The following is a 21,500-nucleotide window of genomic DNA, read 5'->3' on the forward strand; positions in this document are numbered from 1 at the left end:
GCATGCACAGCCAACCACCAATCACAATCAATGTTGATCAATTTATCAAACAACCAAAGCAGGCCCTGCTAGTCGACCACAATCTGAAATTTAGAGGAAGCAACATGCATGCATTATTAATATCATTCACTCTAGCCTGGATTGATAGTATTATATGAATACAGCTCACAGTCAACCAGTGTATTTCTTCCTAATTTCCCTCTCCAAAATCACTTCAGAAGAGTGGTCACAGTGCTTACTTGTTTTGGTTTTTGTAAAGCATTATAGTTCACCAAAGACTGGTTCACATAAGCACAGCAGTGTGTGGCCAGCATGAGGAGGAGGTGCCAGGCTGTTGTGGCCGTGTATGGTTCTTCCACACGCTACTGAGGCTCCTGTTTGTGAAATGAATAAATTGTTAAATTGCCAATATGTCTTGTTTCTTCAAACTTCAATCATCCAATCCACCAAACAAGTCAATGGCAGAATAAGCTGTTTGGCATTGGCAGTGAAGATTTGGCAAATTTTTAATGGGCGCAACCCACATACTCAGCGCTGCTGCTCATCCCAAAAATGCATGTTCCTGACAAATGGGGCACCATTTGAAAGGGAACTAAACAGGCTTTCCAACGGTATAAGATTTATTGCCAAAAAGTATTGTTACCACAGAGAAATAATCTACCAAACACAAATTTCCTTACTTTTTGTGCTAAGTTTATGTAGAAAATCACCCCAGTAGTTGAGAATGATTTTAGTATTTCTAAATAGGGCTATTCTTGTCATCTTGTAAAAATTAGTCTTTTTTTTTATATCACAATATATATCTCAGAGAAAAAAAATAAATCGCAATGTCAGTTTTTTCCAATATCGTGCAGGCCTACCATGAATATAGAGCCACTCGCCAGCGGACTCGTTTTGGTGCCAGAATTTCAGCGCTGCATAATGCTCACTTTTTCTGGCTTAACTCGACTTCCACAGCCCCTGACAGGGCCGTCATCTGGCAGTGTCTGTACCCAGCTCGCAGTCACCTAGTGGCGGCTAAACAACTGCAGCTGGTAGCCACTCCCGGAGCTCTGTAGCGGTTAATACAACCAGCAACTGCCGCTCTGATTTTAGTTACTTAGTTTAAAATACTTCTATTTTAGGTATATAATATATGGTCTATTGGTTAAGAAGCATTGATTACTGTGAGGGGATATGGTCTATTGGTTAAGAAGTATTGATTACTGTAGGAGGGGAAAGTTTTAGAACACAGGCCAAGCGTGTCTTTTTCGTTAATGCCTTCAGTGGTCAGTTCAGAGTGAGGCACACACACGTTTCAGATGTGGAATCTGAGGAATGCATGAAAAAGCGTGTGTCTGTGGGGCTGGCTAGAAACCTCCTCCAGGCCTTGAGCTATACAGCCAGCGCCACATAGTCTCTGCTGCCAAGACAAGCCCAGTGCTGGGCTGGCTTTAAGGGAAGTGCCTGGATTTATCATTAAGGCAGTTCCTACACACATTCACATATTCACTCTTTTTGTTCATTCCTGATGGATTGAGAAGGCAATAAACCACTGTGCCAGTCATGGACATGACTCCTCATCAGAGTTGAGTTAATCATGTTCATAGATAGCTTCATCACTCAGTGCCATTTTATTCAGGTGATTATCTATGACCAGCTGATGAATGGGCCACACCTATCTGTTGTCACCTCACTGTTAGAAAAGCCTTGCTTTGATTGCTGATAAAAATAACTGTTCCCTTGAATCCCTGAGCTGAGTCATATGTAACCAGCTACCAGCGTGTTCTACTTCCCTCTAAACCTCCAGCGTGACGTCCGCTTTGGAGGGAGATGTGGGGGTGTGTAATGTGGATCTGACCTTGATCGCTTGGTTAACCTCTCATTTCCTCTTTGGAAACTGGCATGAGTGCACGTGTGTATTCTAGTCAGGCCTATGCATGTACACATAGCAGACAAATGGAGAAGCTGTTTTTTATTGCAGTATGTCATTTGAACGCCAATACACTCCCTCACAGTCTCACACAAATGCACATATATGCAAAAAGAATTACATTAATTCAGCTTTCATAAAGTCTTATAATCACTAACAAATGATCAAATACACAAAATGGGTAAATAAATCTAATAAAGAGAAACTAGTAATTTAACACTATTAGAGTAAAGAATAGAACAGAATTTCCTTCTTTCTTTTTTCTCCTTTTAATCATCTTATGACCTCTCAGATTTTTTTTGGGACCCCCTTGGAGGTTCCTGACCCATGGGTTGGGAACCACTGCTCTGAGCAACTTGATTGTTATTTGTAAAATCTAACTGCGGCACCCAAATTTCATAAAATGCACAGAGCAGTGCTCTGGTCATTGGGTGAGGGGCCAGGAAACGGGAAATCGTAATGTGGAGTGTTTTTACCTGCCTCTGTTAAATCTTTAAGCTCTGGAAGGAGTGTAAGGTGGACAACAAACTAACTCTCTGTGGCCCAGCAGGGTGTGGCATTCTCACAGAGAGACTTGTTGTAAACAGGTTAAAGTTGCGGAAATACTTGCTGCTGGGACCCCACAATACACACACACACACACACACACACACACACACACACACACACACACACACACACTTCTGTTGGAGACAGAGCAGGTCTGAAATGATCTTATGAGGAAAACCTTAACAAACAGAGCCACAGAATGTTTCTGGTGAGGTAACCTCACAATGAAACCCAGAGAAAGGGTAGCTAAGAGTAGAGTAGCTAAAAACAGCCTAGTGTCTTCAGTTTGCACTTCCATAATTAAGGCTACAGGAATACTTATTCATATAGTTCATTTCTGTCTACGTTTAGAGTGTTTATTTTGCACCTGGCATTTCCTCAAAGTTTTACTGGACTTCGGTTTATCATCATAACGCTCTGGTAGCTCTGATAAACTGGAGTTACTTACACCTGACTGAAAAAAAACAAGCATACAGGTCAAGCATATACCTAGGGCTGGGCAATATATAATCACCGCAGTTGTCGAGAATGATTTATTATTTCCAAATAGAGCCATTTATGTAATCTTGTAAAAATGTGTCTTTTCATATCGCAATATATATCGCAGGGGAAAAAATATCGCAATGTCAATTTTTTCCAATATCGTGCAGGCCTAACTAACTGTACTGTGTTACTTTAGCCCATTTCATTGTACATTTTTAATAGGGGTGGGAATCACAATAGGCCCCTTAATATAGTATATTTACAAAACGTATGATACGATATTATTGCATTTTTAACATAATTGTGAAGTTCTGCGATATATTGCAAGTTATCACTTACCTTTTTTTTTTTTTCCCCAACTTTAAATTATGTCCCCAAAGGAAAACTTTGTATCTTTCACACTGTCAGTCCCCAGAAGGATAACTCAACTCCACCATCTATGGAATGAAAAAGCTATTTATTTTACTATTCTAGTACCAAAAAGTTAAATTCTTATGTGCAATTTATATAATAAGATTGATAACGTCTGTGTATCGATATAGTATTGCCACAGAAAGTATCGCGATACTATGCTATATCTATCTATTTTTCCCCCCACCCCTAATTTTTACTTCAGCCTGACACTCTGGGCCATCACCTGGTCAGGGAGAACAGCGTCTGATGACTTGTTTTGTCCACAACTCAAAGATATTCAGTTTACTGTCACAGAAGCGTAAGGAAACTAGAAAATATTCACATTTAAGGAGCTGGAATCAGAATTTTTTTTTTTTTTTACTTTTTCATATAAAATGACTTGATTTATCAAAATAGTTGTAGATTAATGTAATGGTTGACAATGATTAGATTAATCTTTGCAGCTTTAGTTTGGATCACATACTAATCAGCACTGGTGGTCCACCTTTCTGAGCCAGGAAAAAGCCTGTTGACTAACGTGCACTCTGAAAAACTGCTTCAGAGAAAAGTTTGAATTAAACGTCCTCTAATTAACCCAGTAAGTGTTTAAATCTAGCTAAATCTGCACTAATTTGGTGCTCTAGATCTTTACACAAGCACCACCGCCCCTCTTGTTTCAGTTCTAACGAGAACAGTCTAAATTTATGAGTCAGCCTGTGGGTCCATCTCAGTGGAATGTTTTTGTTGAGGCACTGTTGAGAAATGAGGAGGGGGCAGGGGGACTCTCTTGTGCATCTATTAAATAGAGGTCTGGTCTCAACTCTGATCTCTGATCAAGACATACTGAAGCTGTTGAACTGATGTCAGTGACAAGCTGCAGTGTATGGCAAGTTTGATTAGATTACCACAGTGATGGAAGACCACATGGTAGTATCATTAGAAGTGATAGCTGCCCTCAGCACTGTAGAGGCCCCTGGACAATTAGTCTGGTAGCCAGCTGCAGCACAGCAAAGAGTCAGTTAGACTCATGGCAGCAGCTCATGCTGCTACTTGATATGTTCTTACCTCTAAATCTCACATATACTTTATTATAACCTAATGAAGAAAAATAATTCTGTGGTAAGTGACTCCAGTATTGAGTTATGAATTAGATGTTGGTGGCCCAGAGTTTTTTTTTTTTGTGATATCCCCAATGTTTGTAAATACAGATCCTGGATAATTCAAAAACTTAATAGGGTTTTGTTATTGCCATCAGTTTGAATTATTTCCATTTGGTGGTAGGCTTTAAATACTACATTACCCATGAACAGCGGTAGAGAGTAAAAGTAGATTTACTACACTGTACTTAAGTAAAAGCTTGAGGTATGTGTACTTGAGTATATCTGTATACTTCATAATTATACTCCACTACAATGGGGAAATATATTACTTTTTGCTTCACTATTGGACAGTTATTAGGTACTTTACAAATGCTTTTTTTAATCTTTTCATCAAAGAGGTAATTAGCCGTTATCTATTATTCACTTATAAAAGCAAAGATTAGAAAGTCAAAAATTAAAAATAAAATGTGTATCAGAACTTTGATTTTCTTCATTCCTCTTCTAGCAATCATCTTGTGTCCCTCCAGATTTATCTTGTGACCCTTAGTAGGGGCCTGCCACAAGCGGACCTTATACTAACATGCTACATGTTTTCAAAACATGTAATAACGTGTTATTACAACCGTAATAACTAATAACAATTGGTGATTCGCTGTTTGCTTCCAAAATGCTCTCTGGTAATCATACTTTACTTCTCTCCTTACATTTGTATGTCCACAGTTTGATATATAATCCATCAGTAGTCCTTGACTAATGGTAGATAAAGACACCCTCACACTATCAAGAGAATGCCACATACAGGAGTTTAAACATTCATGCCCCATGCTTTCTGAATAGGCCCTTTTAGCACTGAAATACCTAAATAAATACCTAAGAAGAAATGCCTAAGTAATCACGACACATCCTCACATTGTTGTGAGCTGGCACTTTGTTGGAACTTCTTTTTCTTTTGGCCATGAAATCTGCCTAATCAGGGATGTGCTAAATCGGAAAGTGGATGGTCAGTGGAAATATTGAATTGAATTTGCTGACGTGTCTAATGCAGCTTGGACAGTCAAATAAGGGAAGCATTATCTTTGAGTGTATCTCCTGCTGTCTTCAATTGTTGGAAATGAATGAGGTCTTTGATTACCCTCAGTTGTCTGATGCTGTCTGGTTGTCATGTGATTACGCTGAGTGACTTTTACAAAAGTAGCATATCAACCCTGTTGTATTTCAAAGTAACCACTTTGAAGCAGTTGCTGTCAGTCTTGCCAGATGGATGAAACTAAAGCTCAAGGTTTAGCCGATAACTCTGGCAGCATGGCACATGTCTACATTTAAACTGCACAAGTAAAGTTTTTATAGCAGTATCTTATGCAAGGTCAGGAAGGAGGTAGTTTGGGGTGTTTGCAAACTCTCACACAAGCTTTCTCATGTGTAGTCATGATCATTTGTAGCTTAGTGCTGTGTGACTAAGATGATTGCATTGTTGCTGTCGACTGTGGGTATTTAATGAGTCAGCCCTTGAGTTTTCTGGTTCCCCTCCCATGATGCTCTCATCCAGCAGTGCTCCAGCTCCTCCCACCCAAAAGGTTGAGTTAATTGAATGTGCATTCATGTTTGAGAAGCCCAGTACTCACCAAGTTCGCTCTTGGGATGGAATTTAGTGTTGATAACTGATAACATTCTCTGGAATGGGGCTTGGTATCAAATCTGAATAATTTTTTTTGGTACTGATTGAAATGTGTCTACAGCACTATGTGTTTCAGTGCTTCAAAATGTGTGAATGTTACATTTTGTAAGTACGGGTGGCATATTTGTAAAATACCAAAAGCTAGCATTAAGTGCACAATCAGATCATAATTGAGTTTTAGATTTTATATCATTATAGTGCCATATTTAGTCAAGTTTTTAGACAAAGATCTTGTACAGCTGCTTTTTGTTTATACTTGTCTGGCGACGATTTAGCTTCTGGAAGGTGTGTGTGTGTGTGTGTGTGTGTGTGTGTGTGTGTGTGTGTGTGTGTGTGTGTGTGTGTGTGTGTGTGTGTGTGTGTTCCAGTGGCTATCCAGATAATGGCAATATGGGCCAAGACTTCCACGCGATGGGTCCGATTAGCAACTTAAGACGGCGGAAATGGAGTTGGACTTGAGAGAAGACATTTCTACAGATGTTACTGATTCAATTTCACGTGATTACAACATTAGTGCCATAGCGGTAGTAAAGGGGGTTGAAATAATGTATCCATTAGTAGCTGCAGTGTACGCCAACTACCACCAGGTGGTACATGTGAGCAGTCTAGATGCAGTTTTTTTTCTTGGTAGACTGGGGAACAGCGAAACCCCATTAAAGTATTTGGAAATAAGTCTCACTTTGTTAAATTATCTGCCGAGCCTCTCTAATGCCTCTAATTCACCCATTCGCATACACACAGATGGCTGCGGCGCTGCCATGCAAGGCGCTGGCCCACTACATGATGCACCTGTGGGCTCGCTGCTGCTCCTCAGTCAGTGACAGAAGCTGCATCAAATGTCACTTATTTGATAGCTCCTCGACTCCTCGGTCCTCTGCTGAACCGGAAGTTGTTCTGTCCCTTCTCGGTGAAGGCTGTCTCAAAGCTCTTATTTCTGCCCCGGGGACCGAGGAGCAAGCATCGAGGAGGGATCACCAAGGAGCCCAAACAGCTAACGTATTCATGTGACGCTTCAGAGGAAAGGACGTCTCATCCCTCTAAAACACATTTGCTTGTTTCCTCTCTCCTCCGATTATTTCCTTGCGTCTCTCCCGTGCCTCCTCAGTGGGATTAAGACACGAAGAAGGGAGGCAAGTGGATGAGTCGAGGCAATTTAAGCGATCTGAGAAGCACCTAGAGAGCAGAGAGCAGAGAGAGAGAGCAGAGAGCAGAGAGAGAGAGATTTCGCTCTCTACGGACAACACTGGCATCTCTCTTCTACAGGAAGATTGGTTGCTAGTCGCTTCTTTGAACCTGCCCCCTGCTGCTGTACAGAGGCTCATAGGCTCTCCGTTGGTAGCAGAGCTGGAGAACCGCAATAAGCCGTCTAGGAAACTAGCAACTCCCCGCCCCAGCTGCTGTACTGCGGATGCAGGAGACACACAGAAACACACACACACAGATATTCCTTGATTTGTAATTAGATATGGTCTCATTTAGAGTAAACATTAAAGCAGGGTATGCTTTAGGGCATGGCTACCCTTTGATTGACAGGTCGCTGTTTGCGACAGAATAGAGGCCTAGCAATGCTAACTATTAGGGCTGCACAATATCAGAAAAATGTGATATCATTGTTGAATATTGCGATGACCATATGACTCGCAATAAATACACAAATATGTATACAGTTTTATGTCTTTCTGCTTTAGGTTCTCGCTGCCAACATAGCCCCCAGACAGTGAATAGCCCATGCACACAGAATAAAAAAAAATCAAATGCATAATTCCATTCCAACAACATGTTTTTTTTAATTTTAAAGCTGCATCTGGCTACAGCCAGAAAAAATGACTAAGGGACAATAGGGCTGTACGATATGAGGAAAATATGCGATTTGAGATCACGTTGAATATCGCAATAGCGATAGTACTTGTGATAAAACAGATATTAAAGTGTACTCAATTCTGCTGCTTTCAGCAGTCTGCTGAAATACAACAAATTGCTTGTTTAAAACAAACCTACGGAAATAATTTCCAACATTCTTTCATTAAACAAATTGAACATTGAGTTAAATGTAAAAGGCACCACTAAAAAGAATGACCGTTGCATTTTAAAGTGCAGTTTTCTACTGACATTTTCTTTTAAATAATAAAAAATCTCTTGAGTGTCTTTTGCAATATGTTGCAGCCTTTCGCAATGTGTTTATTGTGCCATCGCGATAACGATAAAAAAAAGGATATATTGTACAGCTGTAAGGGACTTCGCATGTTTTAACAGCTGGTAAAGTCCGCATATGATCCATAATTCATTTTATTTCTATGTTACTGTCAACTGGTCGAAATGGCAGTTTTGGACTGAGGCTCAACGAGTGCCCGCAAGCATGGTATATGGTCGAGCGAGTTAGAGAGTGACTGAAGAGGGGAATTACTAGAATTGTTGGGACTTTTATAAATTAGTTTCTACTAGCTCCTACTACGTGAGCCCCGTCTGTGTAATGTAGAGTTTTTCCCGTGTCTTTACACCGTGTAAAGTTACACAGCCAATCACAAACATTATTAGGTCTTGGTAGAAGCATGCTGCATGCTTATTGGCTGACTGACGCTGATGAGATTTACTTCTTAGGTATTGAAATTGGGTATAAATTACGAGGCAATTCGCTCGGTGCCTAAAAAGTATTGAATTCGGTACTCAGCCCTACTCATTACAATTGTCTACCCATTTCTCTGGAGCCAAGTAGTTGTGATATTTAGAGTAATTGGCAGCCAAATTGGGATAATAAAATTTGAAAGGAACAAATCAAAAACAATCATCTACCTTTTATAGTTTTTGGCTATAAGACTAGCATGAGGAACAATGTTGTTTAAATTTAACAGTAAGTGTTGGCTAGGAAACCAGCATGTTTACTTAGTAAACATGCTGGTTAGCCAGGAACCTGCCATAATAAACGCATGCTCATACAAGTGTGCACACACATACACACACACACACGTATTGTACATGTAGCCTAAATATCACAGTTGTATGCAGTGTGTATATTGCGCATGTAAGGTAAATTTTTGGTATATCGTGCAGCCCTAGTGCTGCGATAGTACGTTACAGTCATCCCAGGCTACAATGGACAGTACAGAGACGGCAAGAGTGAGCTCAGATCCCCGAAACGCTGACCAATCGGAGCAGACTGGGCTTTTTCAGGGGGCTACATGCGCTACGATAAAGCATCCCAGACAGAAGGTGAATACAGCATCCATGGGCAGTATGACAATTCATGAACATTAAAGAACAAACATGTTCTAGTAGAAACACAAAATGCAAGTATAAACATGAAATGAAGCATAATAGGCCACCTTTTAAAGGACTCTCATCTAGATCAGGGAAAATCAATTGATCACTTACCTATGGACAGAAAAAGGTTCTGCAGTACAATTCTTTCTTTTACACTGTGCTGTGTAAGAGGTTAGATATGTGAAGGCCACCCAAAGCTCAAGCAAACGGCAATGGAGTTACTGATAAAGTAGAAAAAGGCCAGGGGGAAATTCCATTCTTTAGACAAGTTTGCGTTTGACTTTCACCTTAAAACATTCCCAAATGAATAAACAATGGCTCTAAAGTCACAGCACTTGAACTAGCACAATAGTACAATGATACTAGTGATGACCTGGCGACCTGCCCCTCAGACCTATAAAGTGTAATTAGCCTACACTGATAATTTAATTGTATTGTATATCAGGGAAATCATTATTAATACTTCTTACCAGGGTATTTTATCTAATTTTAACTTCTTTATTTATGCGTGTGTTTGGTTTTATTAATCACTATATTTGACACTGATAAAAAATGTTGTTTAAAATAAATGTTGACAAAGCCTACTGTATAGCTATGTTGGCAGACCCTGAAGCTGTAATGCTCATTGTTTGAAACACAATAAGCATTACACATTTCATGTACACCTCCACATTCATTGTGTAAATATGAAAAATGCCTAAGACCCAAATGTAGAACATTTCTTGAAAAGTGCCCGATGGTCCTAATAGTGTGTGTGTGTGTGTTTCAGCTCGGACCAGGGAGGTGATGGTGGAGTTTGGGCGCCTGTATGAGAAGCAGTATGCTGTGGCTCTCTTTAACAAAGTTCGTTTTGACATAGAAGGAGGAGGTGGCCCACAACCCCAGCTACTACACCGCAAGGTAAAACATCTTCCTCCACCACTCTGAAAGACTCTGAGCACAGATTTCACTACATCAACTCAGACACATAAAAACCATTGAACACTAAAGTATTGTGAAGCTCCATAGGAGAACTCCCAATAGCAAGGAAATGGGAGCGAGAGCTGAGCCCTGAGGGTAACAAATTAATTAGAAGACAGTTTGGGTCAACATTTTCCACTGTTCCAAGAACCCAAATCACCAGCATATTCACTTCAACATATGTCATAGGCAAGGTTATAACCGTTAACGAAAACGAACGAAATAATGAAAACTAGGTGGGAAACAACATTGTCGTTAACTGAAATAAAAATAAAAACGAGGCATTACAAAAAAACGATAACTAAATTAAAACTATAATGTCTGTTTGCAAAACTAACTAAAATAAAATTATCTAGTAAATGTCCTTAGTTTTTGTCTTTTGTGGATGTCTTTCACAGAGCAAATAACGTATATCTTTCCAACCATGACATTTCCCGTAGACGTGTATAGTTTCCGACTGGGAACCCAGAAATTCCAACATTTCATGTCAAATTTAACAGGTCTGTGCCCCACGCCTGGCATCATGGCGGTACCGAAAGTCGGAAGAAAGTGGCAGTCCATTCTGATTATGACTTTGTCAGATAAAAGCAAGTGCCTTGCAGTGGAAGGACGGTAAAATATGTGAACAATTCATAACAGGGAAAAATCCCACAAATTTGAAAGTACATTTGAGAAGCGCACACAAGCTAGGAGGCTAACCTAGTTTACCTTAACAAGGTAGAGGAGAACGCAAAGCCCCCTTTCCCCGAAACAGAAGCTAACCCCGGTACAGGGAATGGATGTATGGATACAGGGCCAGGCAGCATGACAGAGAACACTATAGGAGGGCTTTCACCGGTGACCCGATAGCTGCTGGTTAGTAGCTAAATACGCAGGAACACCAAAAGCGGGAGGAAGCGTGGGTAATATGTGGATTGGTACTGGGATGTCTACACTAGGGTGACCAAACCGGGGACGGTCCCCGGTTTCAGTGACCTGTCCCCGGCTGGAGCTGTCCCCGGAATTCACTGTGACTGACGGACCCGAAATTGGAATTAAATAGTCATGCACCCTACACGCACAGGCTTAAGACAGCCAGAGCAAGCCTCAGAGATGTTCTAGAATGCCCATTTTACGCTGCTAATATTACTGTTTATTTACATGGAGTCTGGTGGGTTTAGCGAACGCAATTTCACGGACTTTATGTTTTCAAAATGATCTTACTCTTTAACAGAAAGGTCGACCTCCTTTAGAAATCCTTTCCATAATGTTGTCAGACACTTAGAATATTAATCTGAACCTGTCAGTGGCAAAACGAGCATTTTTATGAATGTAAATGAAAGCTGGACAATTGTCCTGTTAACTTACATTGTAGCTTGTTTCACCGTTGCCGAATGCAAAGGAAAATATTTCCTCAATAGTTTTAATTGTATCCGATACTCAATGAGCTGTTGCAGAAACAAGCCCAACGTGAAGCAATAAAGCAAAAGCTGTCAGATAAATGTAGTGCAGTATACAACATTTCCCTCTGAGGTGTAGTGGAGTACAAGTATGAAGTAGCAGCAGGGGCGATTCTAGGATCAGACCTATAGGGGGGCTCAGCCCCTAATGAGAATGTGACACGGATATAGTGCATGCAAAAGTGTTAATCTGCACCATGAAATTACCAACTTCTTCACAACCACACTCCTGCTCTCCCTCTGACAGATAGAGACTCAGCCAATGGGCCAAAATTATAATGTATTCTCATGTAAACTATTTGTCAGCACAGAATAATAAGATAATAAGAATAATCAAGTCTAACCTCTGAATTTCTTTTCAAAGTGCACCAGATTGATGCATTTCAATGTTAAAATAGACAAAATGTTCTTACAGGGGAGCATGCCCATGGATCCCCCTAGGGGGGCTTGTGCCCCAGTGCAGCTCTAGGTCTTGTGATGCCCTTGGGGCAGTGTCCCCGTTTTTAAGTTTTACAAAGATAAAAACGCTTCTGTCTACACAACTGTGTGAGTCGATGACTTCAAAAAGTTCGCCACTTTACTTGAACCAAAGTTCAAAGCACCTGTTCATGTATGTCTTCTTTAGTCTGTTGGCTATTTAGGTTTTTTTCCTGGAACACGTCACTTACACATTTTGCACTTACACATTTTGCACTTACACATTTTGCACTTACTGCGGCGTCTTGTGTAGACTACATATTTATGACCATATGTAGGCTACATTTTATGTACTGGTGTTATTGTTGAATACATTGTAAACATATTTCTAAAATTGTATGATGTTTTTGTTATTATTACACTCATACTTTTTCTGACCTTTTTGAATCCCCCGACAAATAACCCATATTACAAAAAAAGACTAAAACGAATAAAAACTAGTGCTGTCAGTTAAACGCATTATTAACGGCGTTAACGCAAACCCATTTTAACGGCGTCAATTTTTTTTATCGCGAGATTAACGTTCTTTTTGGCATAGCAAACTTTGTAGTTTTTTTCACATGATGTTGCAACATCTAGTAACGTTAGAAAAACTACAACACCACACCGGATCTAGAGATCTAGAGATGCCGAAATGGATGCCAATAAGATTCTGAATGGAAAGTTTACTTTTAAAAAGTTGCCAAATGGTTCCATTGACAAGACCAAAGTGATCTGTGTGTTTTGTCGTTGTGAACTGAGCTATCATCGCAGCACATCCAGTATGAAATACCACTTGATGGCCAAGCACACAGCTGATGCCAATTCTCCGCCCCCTCGTCAAAGCCAGGCAACAAAAGCACAAAGCAAGCCGATGCACTTTTCCATGTTGATAAGAGCATTAAAATGAGAAAAAATAATTGGACAAAAAGAAATCTATGGACATTTAGAATAGATAAAAATGTGTGATTAATTGCGAGTTAACTATGACATTAATGCGATTAATCTCGATTTAAATATTTTAATCGTTTGACAGCACTAATAAAAACTAGGGCTGTCAGCATTAACGTGTTAATCGCGATGCGATTAAGGGCCGAGCATAATACGTAATCGTATTAATGGCATGCCGCCATTTATTAATTTATTTTCACTTCACTCGGCTTTGCGTCGTGCCTAACAGGCTACTATTTTGCCATACTTTCTCGTAACACATTTCGGTGCCTCATTCCGGTGCCACTGATATGTCTGCGCTTCTCTCTGATGCTCTGAAACAGACATTACAGGCATCGCTAACACTATACTCAACAGCAGCTAACGTTAGCCTACCGCTAGCTAGTAGCTGGATTAAACACGGTTACAATGCTGACAGCTAACGCTAAACGGTGTAAAGTGTGACTGTATTTCACTGTAGAGGATTCCGACACCGGGATGTAAAAATCTGCAGCTGCTGTTGTCGGAAAAACACAGACGGTGCGTTCAATGAAACTGGTAATTTACAGCCTTGTGGTGCATTCAAAGCGGTTTGTTCAAATGTGTGACTAGATTAAATATATAATAAACAAATACAAATCTTAAAATCAAGTTCATAAAGTAACTTTCTTTGCATTCGTTTGATTCCCAATCAAGATACATTGGTAAGCATGGCTTTCCATTGTTAATGTACTTAAAAACAGTTCTGAAATGCAAAATAATAGAGTTTTAATCATGTGATAAAACATGCGATTAATCGCGATTAACTATAGAAATTCAACGATTAATTGTGATTAAGAAAATGTAATCGTTTGACAGCCCTAATAAAAACTAAACTAAAACTAAGCATTTTCAAAATATACTAAACTAGCAAACCCGCTTTAAAAACTAATTAAAACTAAACTGAATTTGAAAACAAAAAGTCAAAACGAAATAAAAACTAATGAAAAATGCTAAACTATAATAACCTTGGTCATAGGACATATTTGACTCCTCAGAAGAGATACGTCTCTGAAGTCATTCCCACTCCCTATTGCACGTTCTGTCAACCTGAACAAATTGGAACTTTCCTGCACATGGTCAGGGAGCGTGAACAGGTGCATGAGTTCGGGAATAAAACAACATCAATACTATCTTATATGATAAGGACGTCGGCTTCCTACTGACCTGATTGTTTTGTTACTTAATGATGACTCTAAATTACACCTGCTTGAGAGAAAATTGGGCTAGCCGGCTCAACTGCAACCAAGAAAATGACTCCCCCATTCGCTTTGTATAAAACAGTGGTTGGCGTATTTTCTAGACATAGTTATGCTTGAACTCTCTACAGCAAGGATTAACAAAGCCAAATCATCGACTATCGACCTATGGAAAAACACAGCAGCACAAATATCAGACCTAATGACCTCAGCACCACAAGAAATAGAGGAGAGTGACTAGGCAAGGTGTGAGTTCCGTTTATTTGTTCTTGTTCAATGTGTTTGTCTGTTCTTTATTTATAAATATATATTTATAAAAAAAATTGATTTAACAAAAAAAAGTATTGTGACGCTATTGACCAATAGTCGACCATTGTTAACCGATCATTTAAAGCTGATTTATAGTAGTCCAGGTTGAAAAAAACGGTAGTTACCCTTTAAAGCTGCAGCAGGAAAAGTTAAAGGTGCAATATGTAATACTGACAGCTAGTGTTTAAAATAGTTACTGCAGTACAAATTCAAAATACTGGAGAGAGTCGTCTCCCCCGCCCCCTCCTCCCCAGACTTGGTTGCCAGGCTGAGACCACAGCAGCCACAACAATGTTGCTAGACGCTTGTCTCACATAGCCAGACACTACTTCACAGCACAGCGGAGTAGCTAATGTTAGATACTGGCTATATTGACATAAAAGCCCGTGCTCTTGCGGAGCTCTTTAGTCAACTGACAGGCAGACACCTGACGGACAGACACACTTCCTAGGCTTAGAATTACAGTGAGAACCGCTATAAATAACACTAGCCTACCTTGCCGTCCTCTCCACCCGACTGAACACACTTTATTGGCTTAGAATTACGGCAACAATCGCTAAACACACTGCAAACTCATGGTCCTCTCTTTCCGATTTACAGCCCCCCTCTCTTGGCTCACCATTGTCGGCTACGGCCGCTGAACAGGCTACATGTTGTAAACAGCCGTGGCCCGCCTGCCTGGTCCTCCAGTAATGTTAGCAGTTAGCATGAAATTAGACAACTCTGCGTCTTTTTGGACTCTAAGCTGTCTCCATCTTTCAAATACATCTCCAATATTTACCCGGGTTTTGTAACATCTCTGGTCAAACATGCCGTTTTTTTTTTAGGTCTGGTAGAATCTATCTCCGTTGATCGTTTGTTTGCTGCTTTCATGGCTGTACTAACGTTACAGCTGTAGCGCGCTGGGTTTATGTTTTTACAGGTATATCCGGCAACCCGTCCTGGCTGTTAAACTGGGCATTTGATAACAACACACAGGCCAAAACACAAACCGTAATTCCATCACGGAACGGAAATTTCAAAAGGAGAAAATACTGGCATTAGCATTGTTCAATTCAACTAGAGCTGCAGCTATCAATTATTTTAGTAATCGAGTGTTCTACAGATTATTCCATCGATTAATCGAGTAATCGGATAAGAAATACTTAGTAAACAGCAATAGTAAATATTTGTTATTGCTGTTTACTTAAAAAAAAGGAAACCTGTTTCCTTTTTTAGAAAAAGCTTATTGCCAAAAAAAGGCCCTTAAAAAAAGTACATTTTTGGTGGACCAAAAGTTAAAAAAAAAATTTCAACCCCTTTCCCCTTCTTGCCACTGGCTCTTTGCACTGGATATGCAAAAGAGCTGTTCACTAACCAGAGGGTAAATGTGATAGTACGAACCTTACAGCAGGGCTATTTAACTACGGGGGACACATTTTCAGAAGCCTAATACACAGTGAGGAAAAAGAATAAAGAATGCAGACATCACCGGCATAATGACGTCATTCACGTGCATATTAAGTGGCCATGCTGGGGGGAGGAGCCGGTTTGTCTCCGGCAGCAGCTAAGTTTCCAAAGATTAGTAGCAAACTAATAAACAGTTAGACTACAAACCGACAGCTTTCGTTTTAGCTTGTTGGTAAAACATCGCTATTTGCAGAGTAGCATGCTGTAGGCTAGTTGTGTAAAACAGCGCGGTGGACGAGAGCAGCAGACATTAGTTAGCTAACTTGTGTCGGGTTCGCTCCGTGGAATGGATGAGTAGACTGGATATTTTCTACAAAGATGATGTAGTAGCATGTTTGCAGCTTAAAATGATCCCAAACTTTCTGTCGTTTTCTCTCGCCTGTCTCTTCTCTTGGACCCTCGCTATTTTCGTCTTCCTTCATTTGTAATCTGGGCCGTCAGTCTTGTGTCTACAGAAGCGTCAACCTGTTGTGCGCTAGTAATAATCCTCCGTGCGGAAACCCAGTGAGCCGTACAACCTTAATTACATTGATTTAACGAAGCTTAATTTGTAGGATTGCTTCGAGGATTATTTGTAATCGAATTATTCGAGGAATCGTTTCAGCCCTAAATTCAACTTAGCATGTTTCCTTAATATCTGATGACGCATTGGGGTCATTTTTGGATTTATTACAGTAAATATATTACATATTGGACCGTTGACCCTCTCCTTGACTTCATGTTATTCACGGAGGAGAACCCGGAAATAATGAGTAGGGGAAAATGCCACGCTACCAAGGCCAGCCAGGCAGACCAATCACCGTTGTTGTGGTCTGCGTCACCCCGACGTGGAGTTACATTTCTGGGGAGGTGCATGTCAGGCTATGGCATAGGGTAGAGCATAGGGTTTGTATCTACATGAAACTATGTACAGTGTAAAGATTATATGTATAACCTGTCAGTGGTTAAAAACAAGCCCTTTTAGTGGACGTACATTGACGGTGTGTAATTGCATCATAGGATTACATTGCAGCCCGTTTCACAGCTGCTGGCTACTGGGCTCTCGCTCAATACTGGACCAATTTAAAAAAATGGTTGTCCCCATTAGTCACTAAGGCACATAGACATGAGAAAATAGCTGTCCAGGTTGAAAAATAACGAAGTTTCCAAGGAAAACAATGCGAGTTGGATGTTTGGGGATTGTGTTTTTATAAAACCACTAGCTTTTTACCTGCTTCTCTAGCAATAAAAAAGCTTTACATTTCTCCTGCCTGTGCAGTGTACTGCCATGAAAATGTATGTTTTTGCCTTTTGTAGTGTATAAGATTTGTGTTGAAATGTGTCGTCTTTTTGCAGATTCCTCTGGAGAACAAAGCCATCTTCTCTGGCTCGCTCTTTCAGTATCTGGAGGAGAACAAGAAATGGAGGAACCGCTTCCTCTTCGTTCCAGACTCCTATAACATCAGCTATTACGACAGCAAAGCGGTAAGGGGGAAAGACTACAGTCTGTAGAGTAGAGCTGTCAATCTTTCTGTATAATATCATTCAATTTCATTTTATCTTTTTTTAAATATTAAAATGATATTAAAATATATAATGCTCAAATTCAGCCTATTATTAATACTTTACTTCACTACTCAGGCTTATGCATTGCCAATGCCACTATCAGCATGTGGTTTTTGTACATTACGTTCTGTCCACTAGAGGGATTTCCACCATTAGCCTTGAAAGGGCACCTACATCATGGCACATTGCATTTCTGGCACACCGCTTTGTTTACATACATTTTTCAGCAACGAGCACACATCGTAGTCCTGTAACAATTGCAAATTTTGCTGAACAATTTATTATTATTTATGTATTATATTTTATATATTTATGTACTTTTTTAAATTTTAAATGAATCCCAGCATACATCTTTTGTTATATGTCACTGTTATGTGACCCAGATACACAGGTTCACAGCCTACGAAGTAAACCACACCTTATCTTAAAAAGGTATTTTCACAAAAAAATCAAAATGGAACATTTATTCCTGTCAATAAAAACAAAGCATTAATCATCAACAAAAAACAGAGCATGTTTAATTTCTCTGGCTTTAGATGGCTATAGCCTAGGATGTTTGACAGTGCGACCAATAATCACTTACATATTTACAATTTGGCACATCTAAACAAAATCAACAATAACCATCAACAATCATACTTCTTAAGACCTTAGCGAAAGTTGGCAAACAAGTTGTTCTGTACAGATTAGAAAAATAAAAGCACAAATCCCCGTGGAACTACGTTAGCATAGATAATAGTAGTGAATACGCTCGTCTGAGCAATGGAGTTTTGGATAATGTTCAGCTTCGGCAGCTTTACCTATATGCTAAAATAAACAATGACTGAGGAAGCCTAGTGACGAGTCCATAGCAACCAGTTCATGTGTTGGTCTCAATGTTTTATTGTTTTATTTCATGTGAATACTAGTTTACTAGAGGACTAACTTAGTATTTGAAGTAATGCAGTAATGCAGGAAGTGTGCATTTAGTTTCCATGCTTATTGTGTTTCCACAACAATGTTAGTGACTACATCTACTGAACTGGCCACCATAACAGTGGAGTGTGATGTGTAAGATGAGAAAGCAGAGGTTAAGTCATGTATGTCGTGGTTGTAAAAAAAACAGTGGCTATCTGTACACAAGCGCAAACCAGTACAGAAGGCATCAATAAATTATTGGGGAGGATCATGCCTCTTTTCCAAATTATTTTGGAGGGTCATAGAAAAATGTATTGCTGGCGAAGGGAGGGTCAAGTCTATTTTGACTAAAGATCCCAAAACACCTCTGGTAGCCCCTTAAATAAATAACGAACAGTCCCTTAGCACAATGACATCATGTTAGAAAGCAGAAATGTCAGCGTAAACGGAGTAACAATAGTATTAGCCACCATGGACCAGCATTGATAACCAACTATGCTAACTACTTGTCACTACTTTTATAGTGGTTTATAAGCAACCTGTTTCCTGCAGATTGTCACGTTAATGATAATACAGCTATTAGAAGTTAACATTCAAAGTTGAAGCAGGCTTGACAGCTGAAGGGCAGCTAACATTAACGTAAGCTGTCTACATGAAGCTCCCAGCTGAGCTCCTATAACTCGCGACGCAGTTAGGAAATAAGAACCAAATAATTAACGACAACTTAAGCATTTTGATATGGTGGATGTCAATTTTAAACTCCTGTTAAAACAGTATTTTGCATCCTTCTTTTGATTCCCAGCCACAGCCTGTCACTCCCTCTCGACTACTCGTTATCTATCGTAGCTCCGTGCCTTAAGATCTCACAGTGCCTTGTGGTGCTCACTCCCGCTAACTTATTTTTCATGAAACGTGATGTGACAAAAGCATTTTGTTTTACCGTGCGGGTAGGGCAAGGCAAGAAGGGCGAGACACAAAAACACTACTTTCAAGATTATTTTTTGGGCTTTTCTGCCTTTTAATTGATAGGACAGCTAGGTGAGAAAGGGGAGAGAGAGGGGGAAGACATGCAGGAAATCGTCACAGGTCAGATTCGAACTCTGGACCTCTGCGTCGAGGCATAAACCTCTCAGTATATGTGCGCCTGCTCTACCCACTGACCCAACCCGGCCACAAAACCAACACTTTTATAAAAAATGGATTTTTTTTTTTTACTATTCGAAATATATTAGACTTTTGAAATTTGTTCCAACAGCCCTACTGTACAGTGTGTTTTAGATTATGCTGTTTTGATTAACACAGTCTGACATGTTAACTCTGCTCCCCGTCTTAACTACCAGGCCCATGACAGACACCTTCATCCCAAAGGAACCATCAACTGTGCCGGCTACAAGGTGCTGACATCTATGGAGCAATACCTGGATCTGTTCAGCAACAGCCTACCTGGTGAGGAGGAGGTGGTAGAGGGGAGCAGACGCTGAAGCTGCAACATTTTATGCTGATACTTTTTTAATTTTTTATATCTTTGTTTATATGTATTTATCTATTTAATCCTTATCAGGATGGAAAAGTTTCAAATGATCATTAATCAACCATAGGACGCAGGGTTAGAGGGCACTTCATCATGTTAAATCTACCATAGGGTCATCCAAATGGCTTTTGTGCCGTTTTTTTCTTTGTTCAAACATTGGGGCACCAGGGAGACGATTGCTGCCACTCTATTTAGCCTCATTACTTTCATAATCTTTGTTCTTACATTGGTAAGGTTTACTTAATTTATAACATTCAGATCAGCGATAACTTGGTGCTTTGTAAAAAAAAAAAAATAAAGGTGAATCGTTAAAGGAGCATAGCATGTTGACAATCAATGAACCTTACTGCATTTTTCCCTTTGTTGTTGGTAGTTCTGTGCTTGTTCACAAATTACGTTCACATTACAAGCACAGGGTTTCCGCGGGGTCTTAAAAAGTCACAATCCTTATATACAATTTCAAAATCAAAATTATAGGCCTTAAAATTGCTTACAGTAAGTATTGTGTTCTAGGTCTTAAATAATTTTAAATTTCTTAATTTTCCTACCTCATTATGCTCATTTTTTAAATTCTGTGGAATTATAGTTCTTTCTTTTGCTAGTCCAAATATAATTTTGCTGTATTATGACTATAAATGAGACCAACATGTAACTTATATTGCAGCCAATCAGCTTTCGTGTTATTGGTGCGAGTCTCTTTCGGATTGTACCACAGACATAAAACGGATTTTATTCTTGAGCTATGGGGAAGTGCAAGTTGAAAAAACTGAATTTAGGGCTTAGTTGATGTTGTGATAAAGGTCTTAAATTTAATTCATAAAGTGAAACCTGCAGAAACTCTGTAAGCAGCCTAGCTAGCGTGGCTACAGCAAACATCAGAGGCCTTTTTGACTGCCTCCGTCACAACCTCACCCAACTTTCATATTGTAGCGGACTCTCAGAAATGTCCTGGAAAATTGAAGATATCTTGTGCATCATTTTATAAACATAGAATACAATTTAGCATGACGTATTGTGTTTGGTTTGTCGGAAAGGATTGGATCTTGACTATTTAGGCAAGGGCAGCTTTATTTATATAGCACATTTTAGCAACAAGGCAATTCAAATTGCTTTACATAAAACATTAAAGAGCAGTAAAAAAAACAGTTAAAGAATATAAGAATAAAAGCTACAGTGCAGTGTAAGAAATTAACAATTATTTTATTTGATTAATGCTTGACTGCAGAACATTAAGTAGTAATGCTTGATCTGCTGAAGACTACATAAACATTTTCAAATGCATGCATTTATCATAGGAACTATAATATGTTGCATTTCTCAGACATGCAGAGAGTTTAAACTAATTGCTCAGTGTGTTTATGTTGTGTACATTTTTC

At 39.6% G+C, this 21,500-nt stretch overlaps 1 protein-coding gene across 1 annotated transcript in view; it reads left to right on the plus strand.

Annotated features, from left to right (window-relative positions):
• The window catches only part of niban2b (niban apoptosis regulator 2b), a 63,073-nt gene that overhangs the window by 6,227 nt on the left and 35,346 nt on the right, over nt 1-21,500 (plus strand). The window contains exons 2-4 of the mRNA XM_078250325.1: nt 10,140-10,270; nt 17,487-17,615; nt 19,934-20,039. Of these exons, the coding sequence (XP_078106451.1) occupies nt 10,140-10,270; nt 17,487-17,615; nt 19,934-20,039 (366 nt within the window). The remainder of the gene's footprint in view (nt 1-10,139; nt 10,271-17,486; nt 17,616-19,933; nt 20,040-21,500) is intronic.

This window comes from Sander vitreus, chromosome 5, assembly GCF_031162955.1.
Source record: "Sander vitreus isolate 19-12246 chromosome 5, sanVit1, whole genome shotgun sequence".
In the NCBI taxonomy this organism is placed as follows: Eukaryota; Metazoa; Chordata; class Actinopteri; order Perciformes; family Percidae; genus Sander; species Sander vitreus.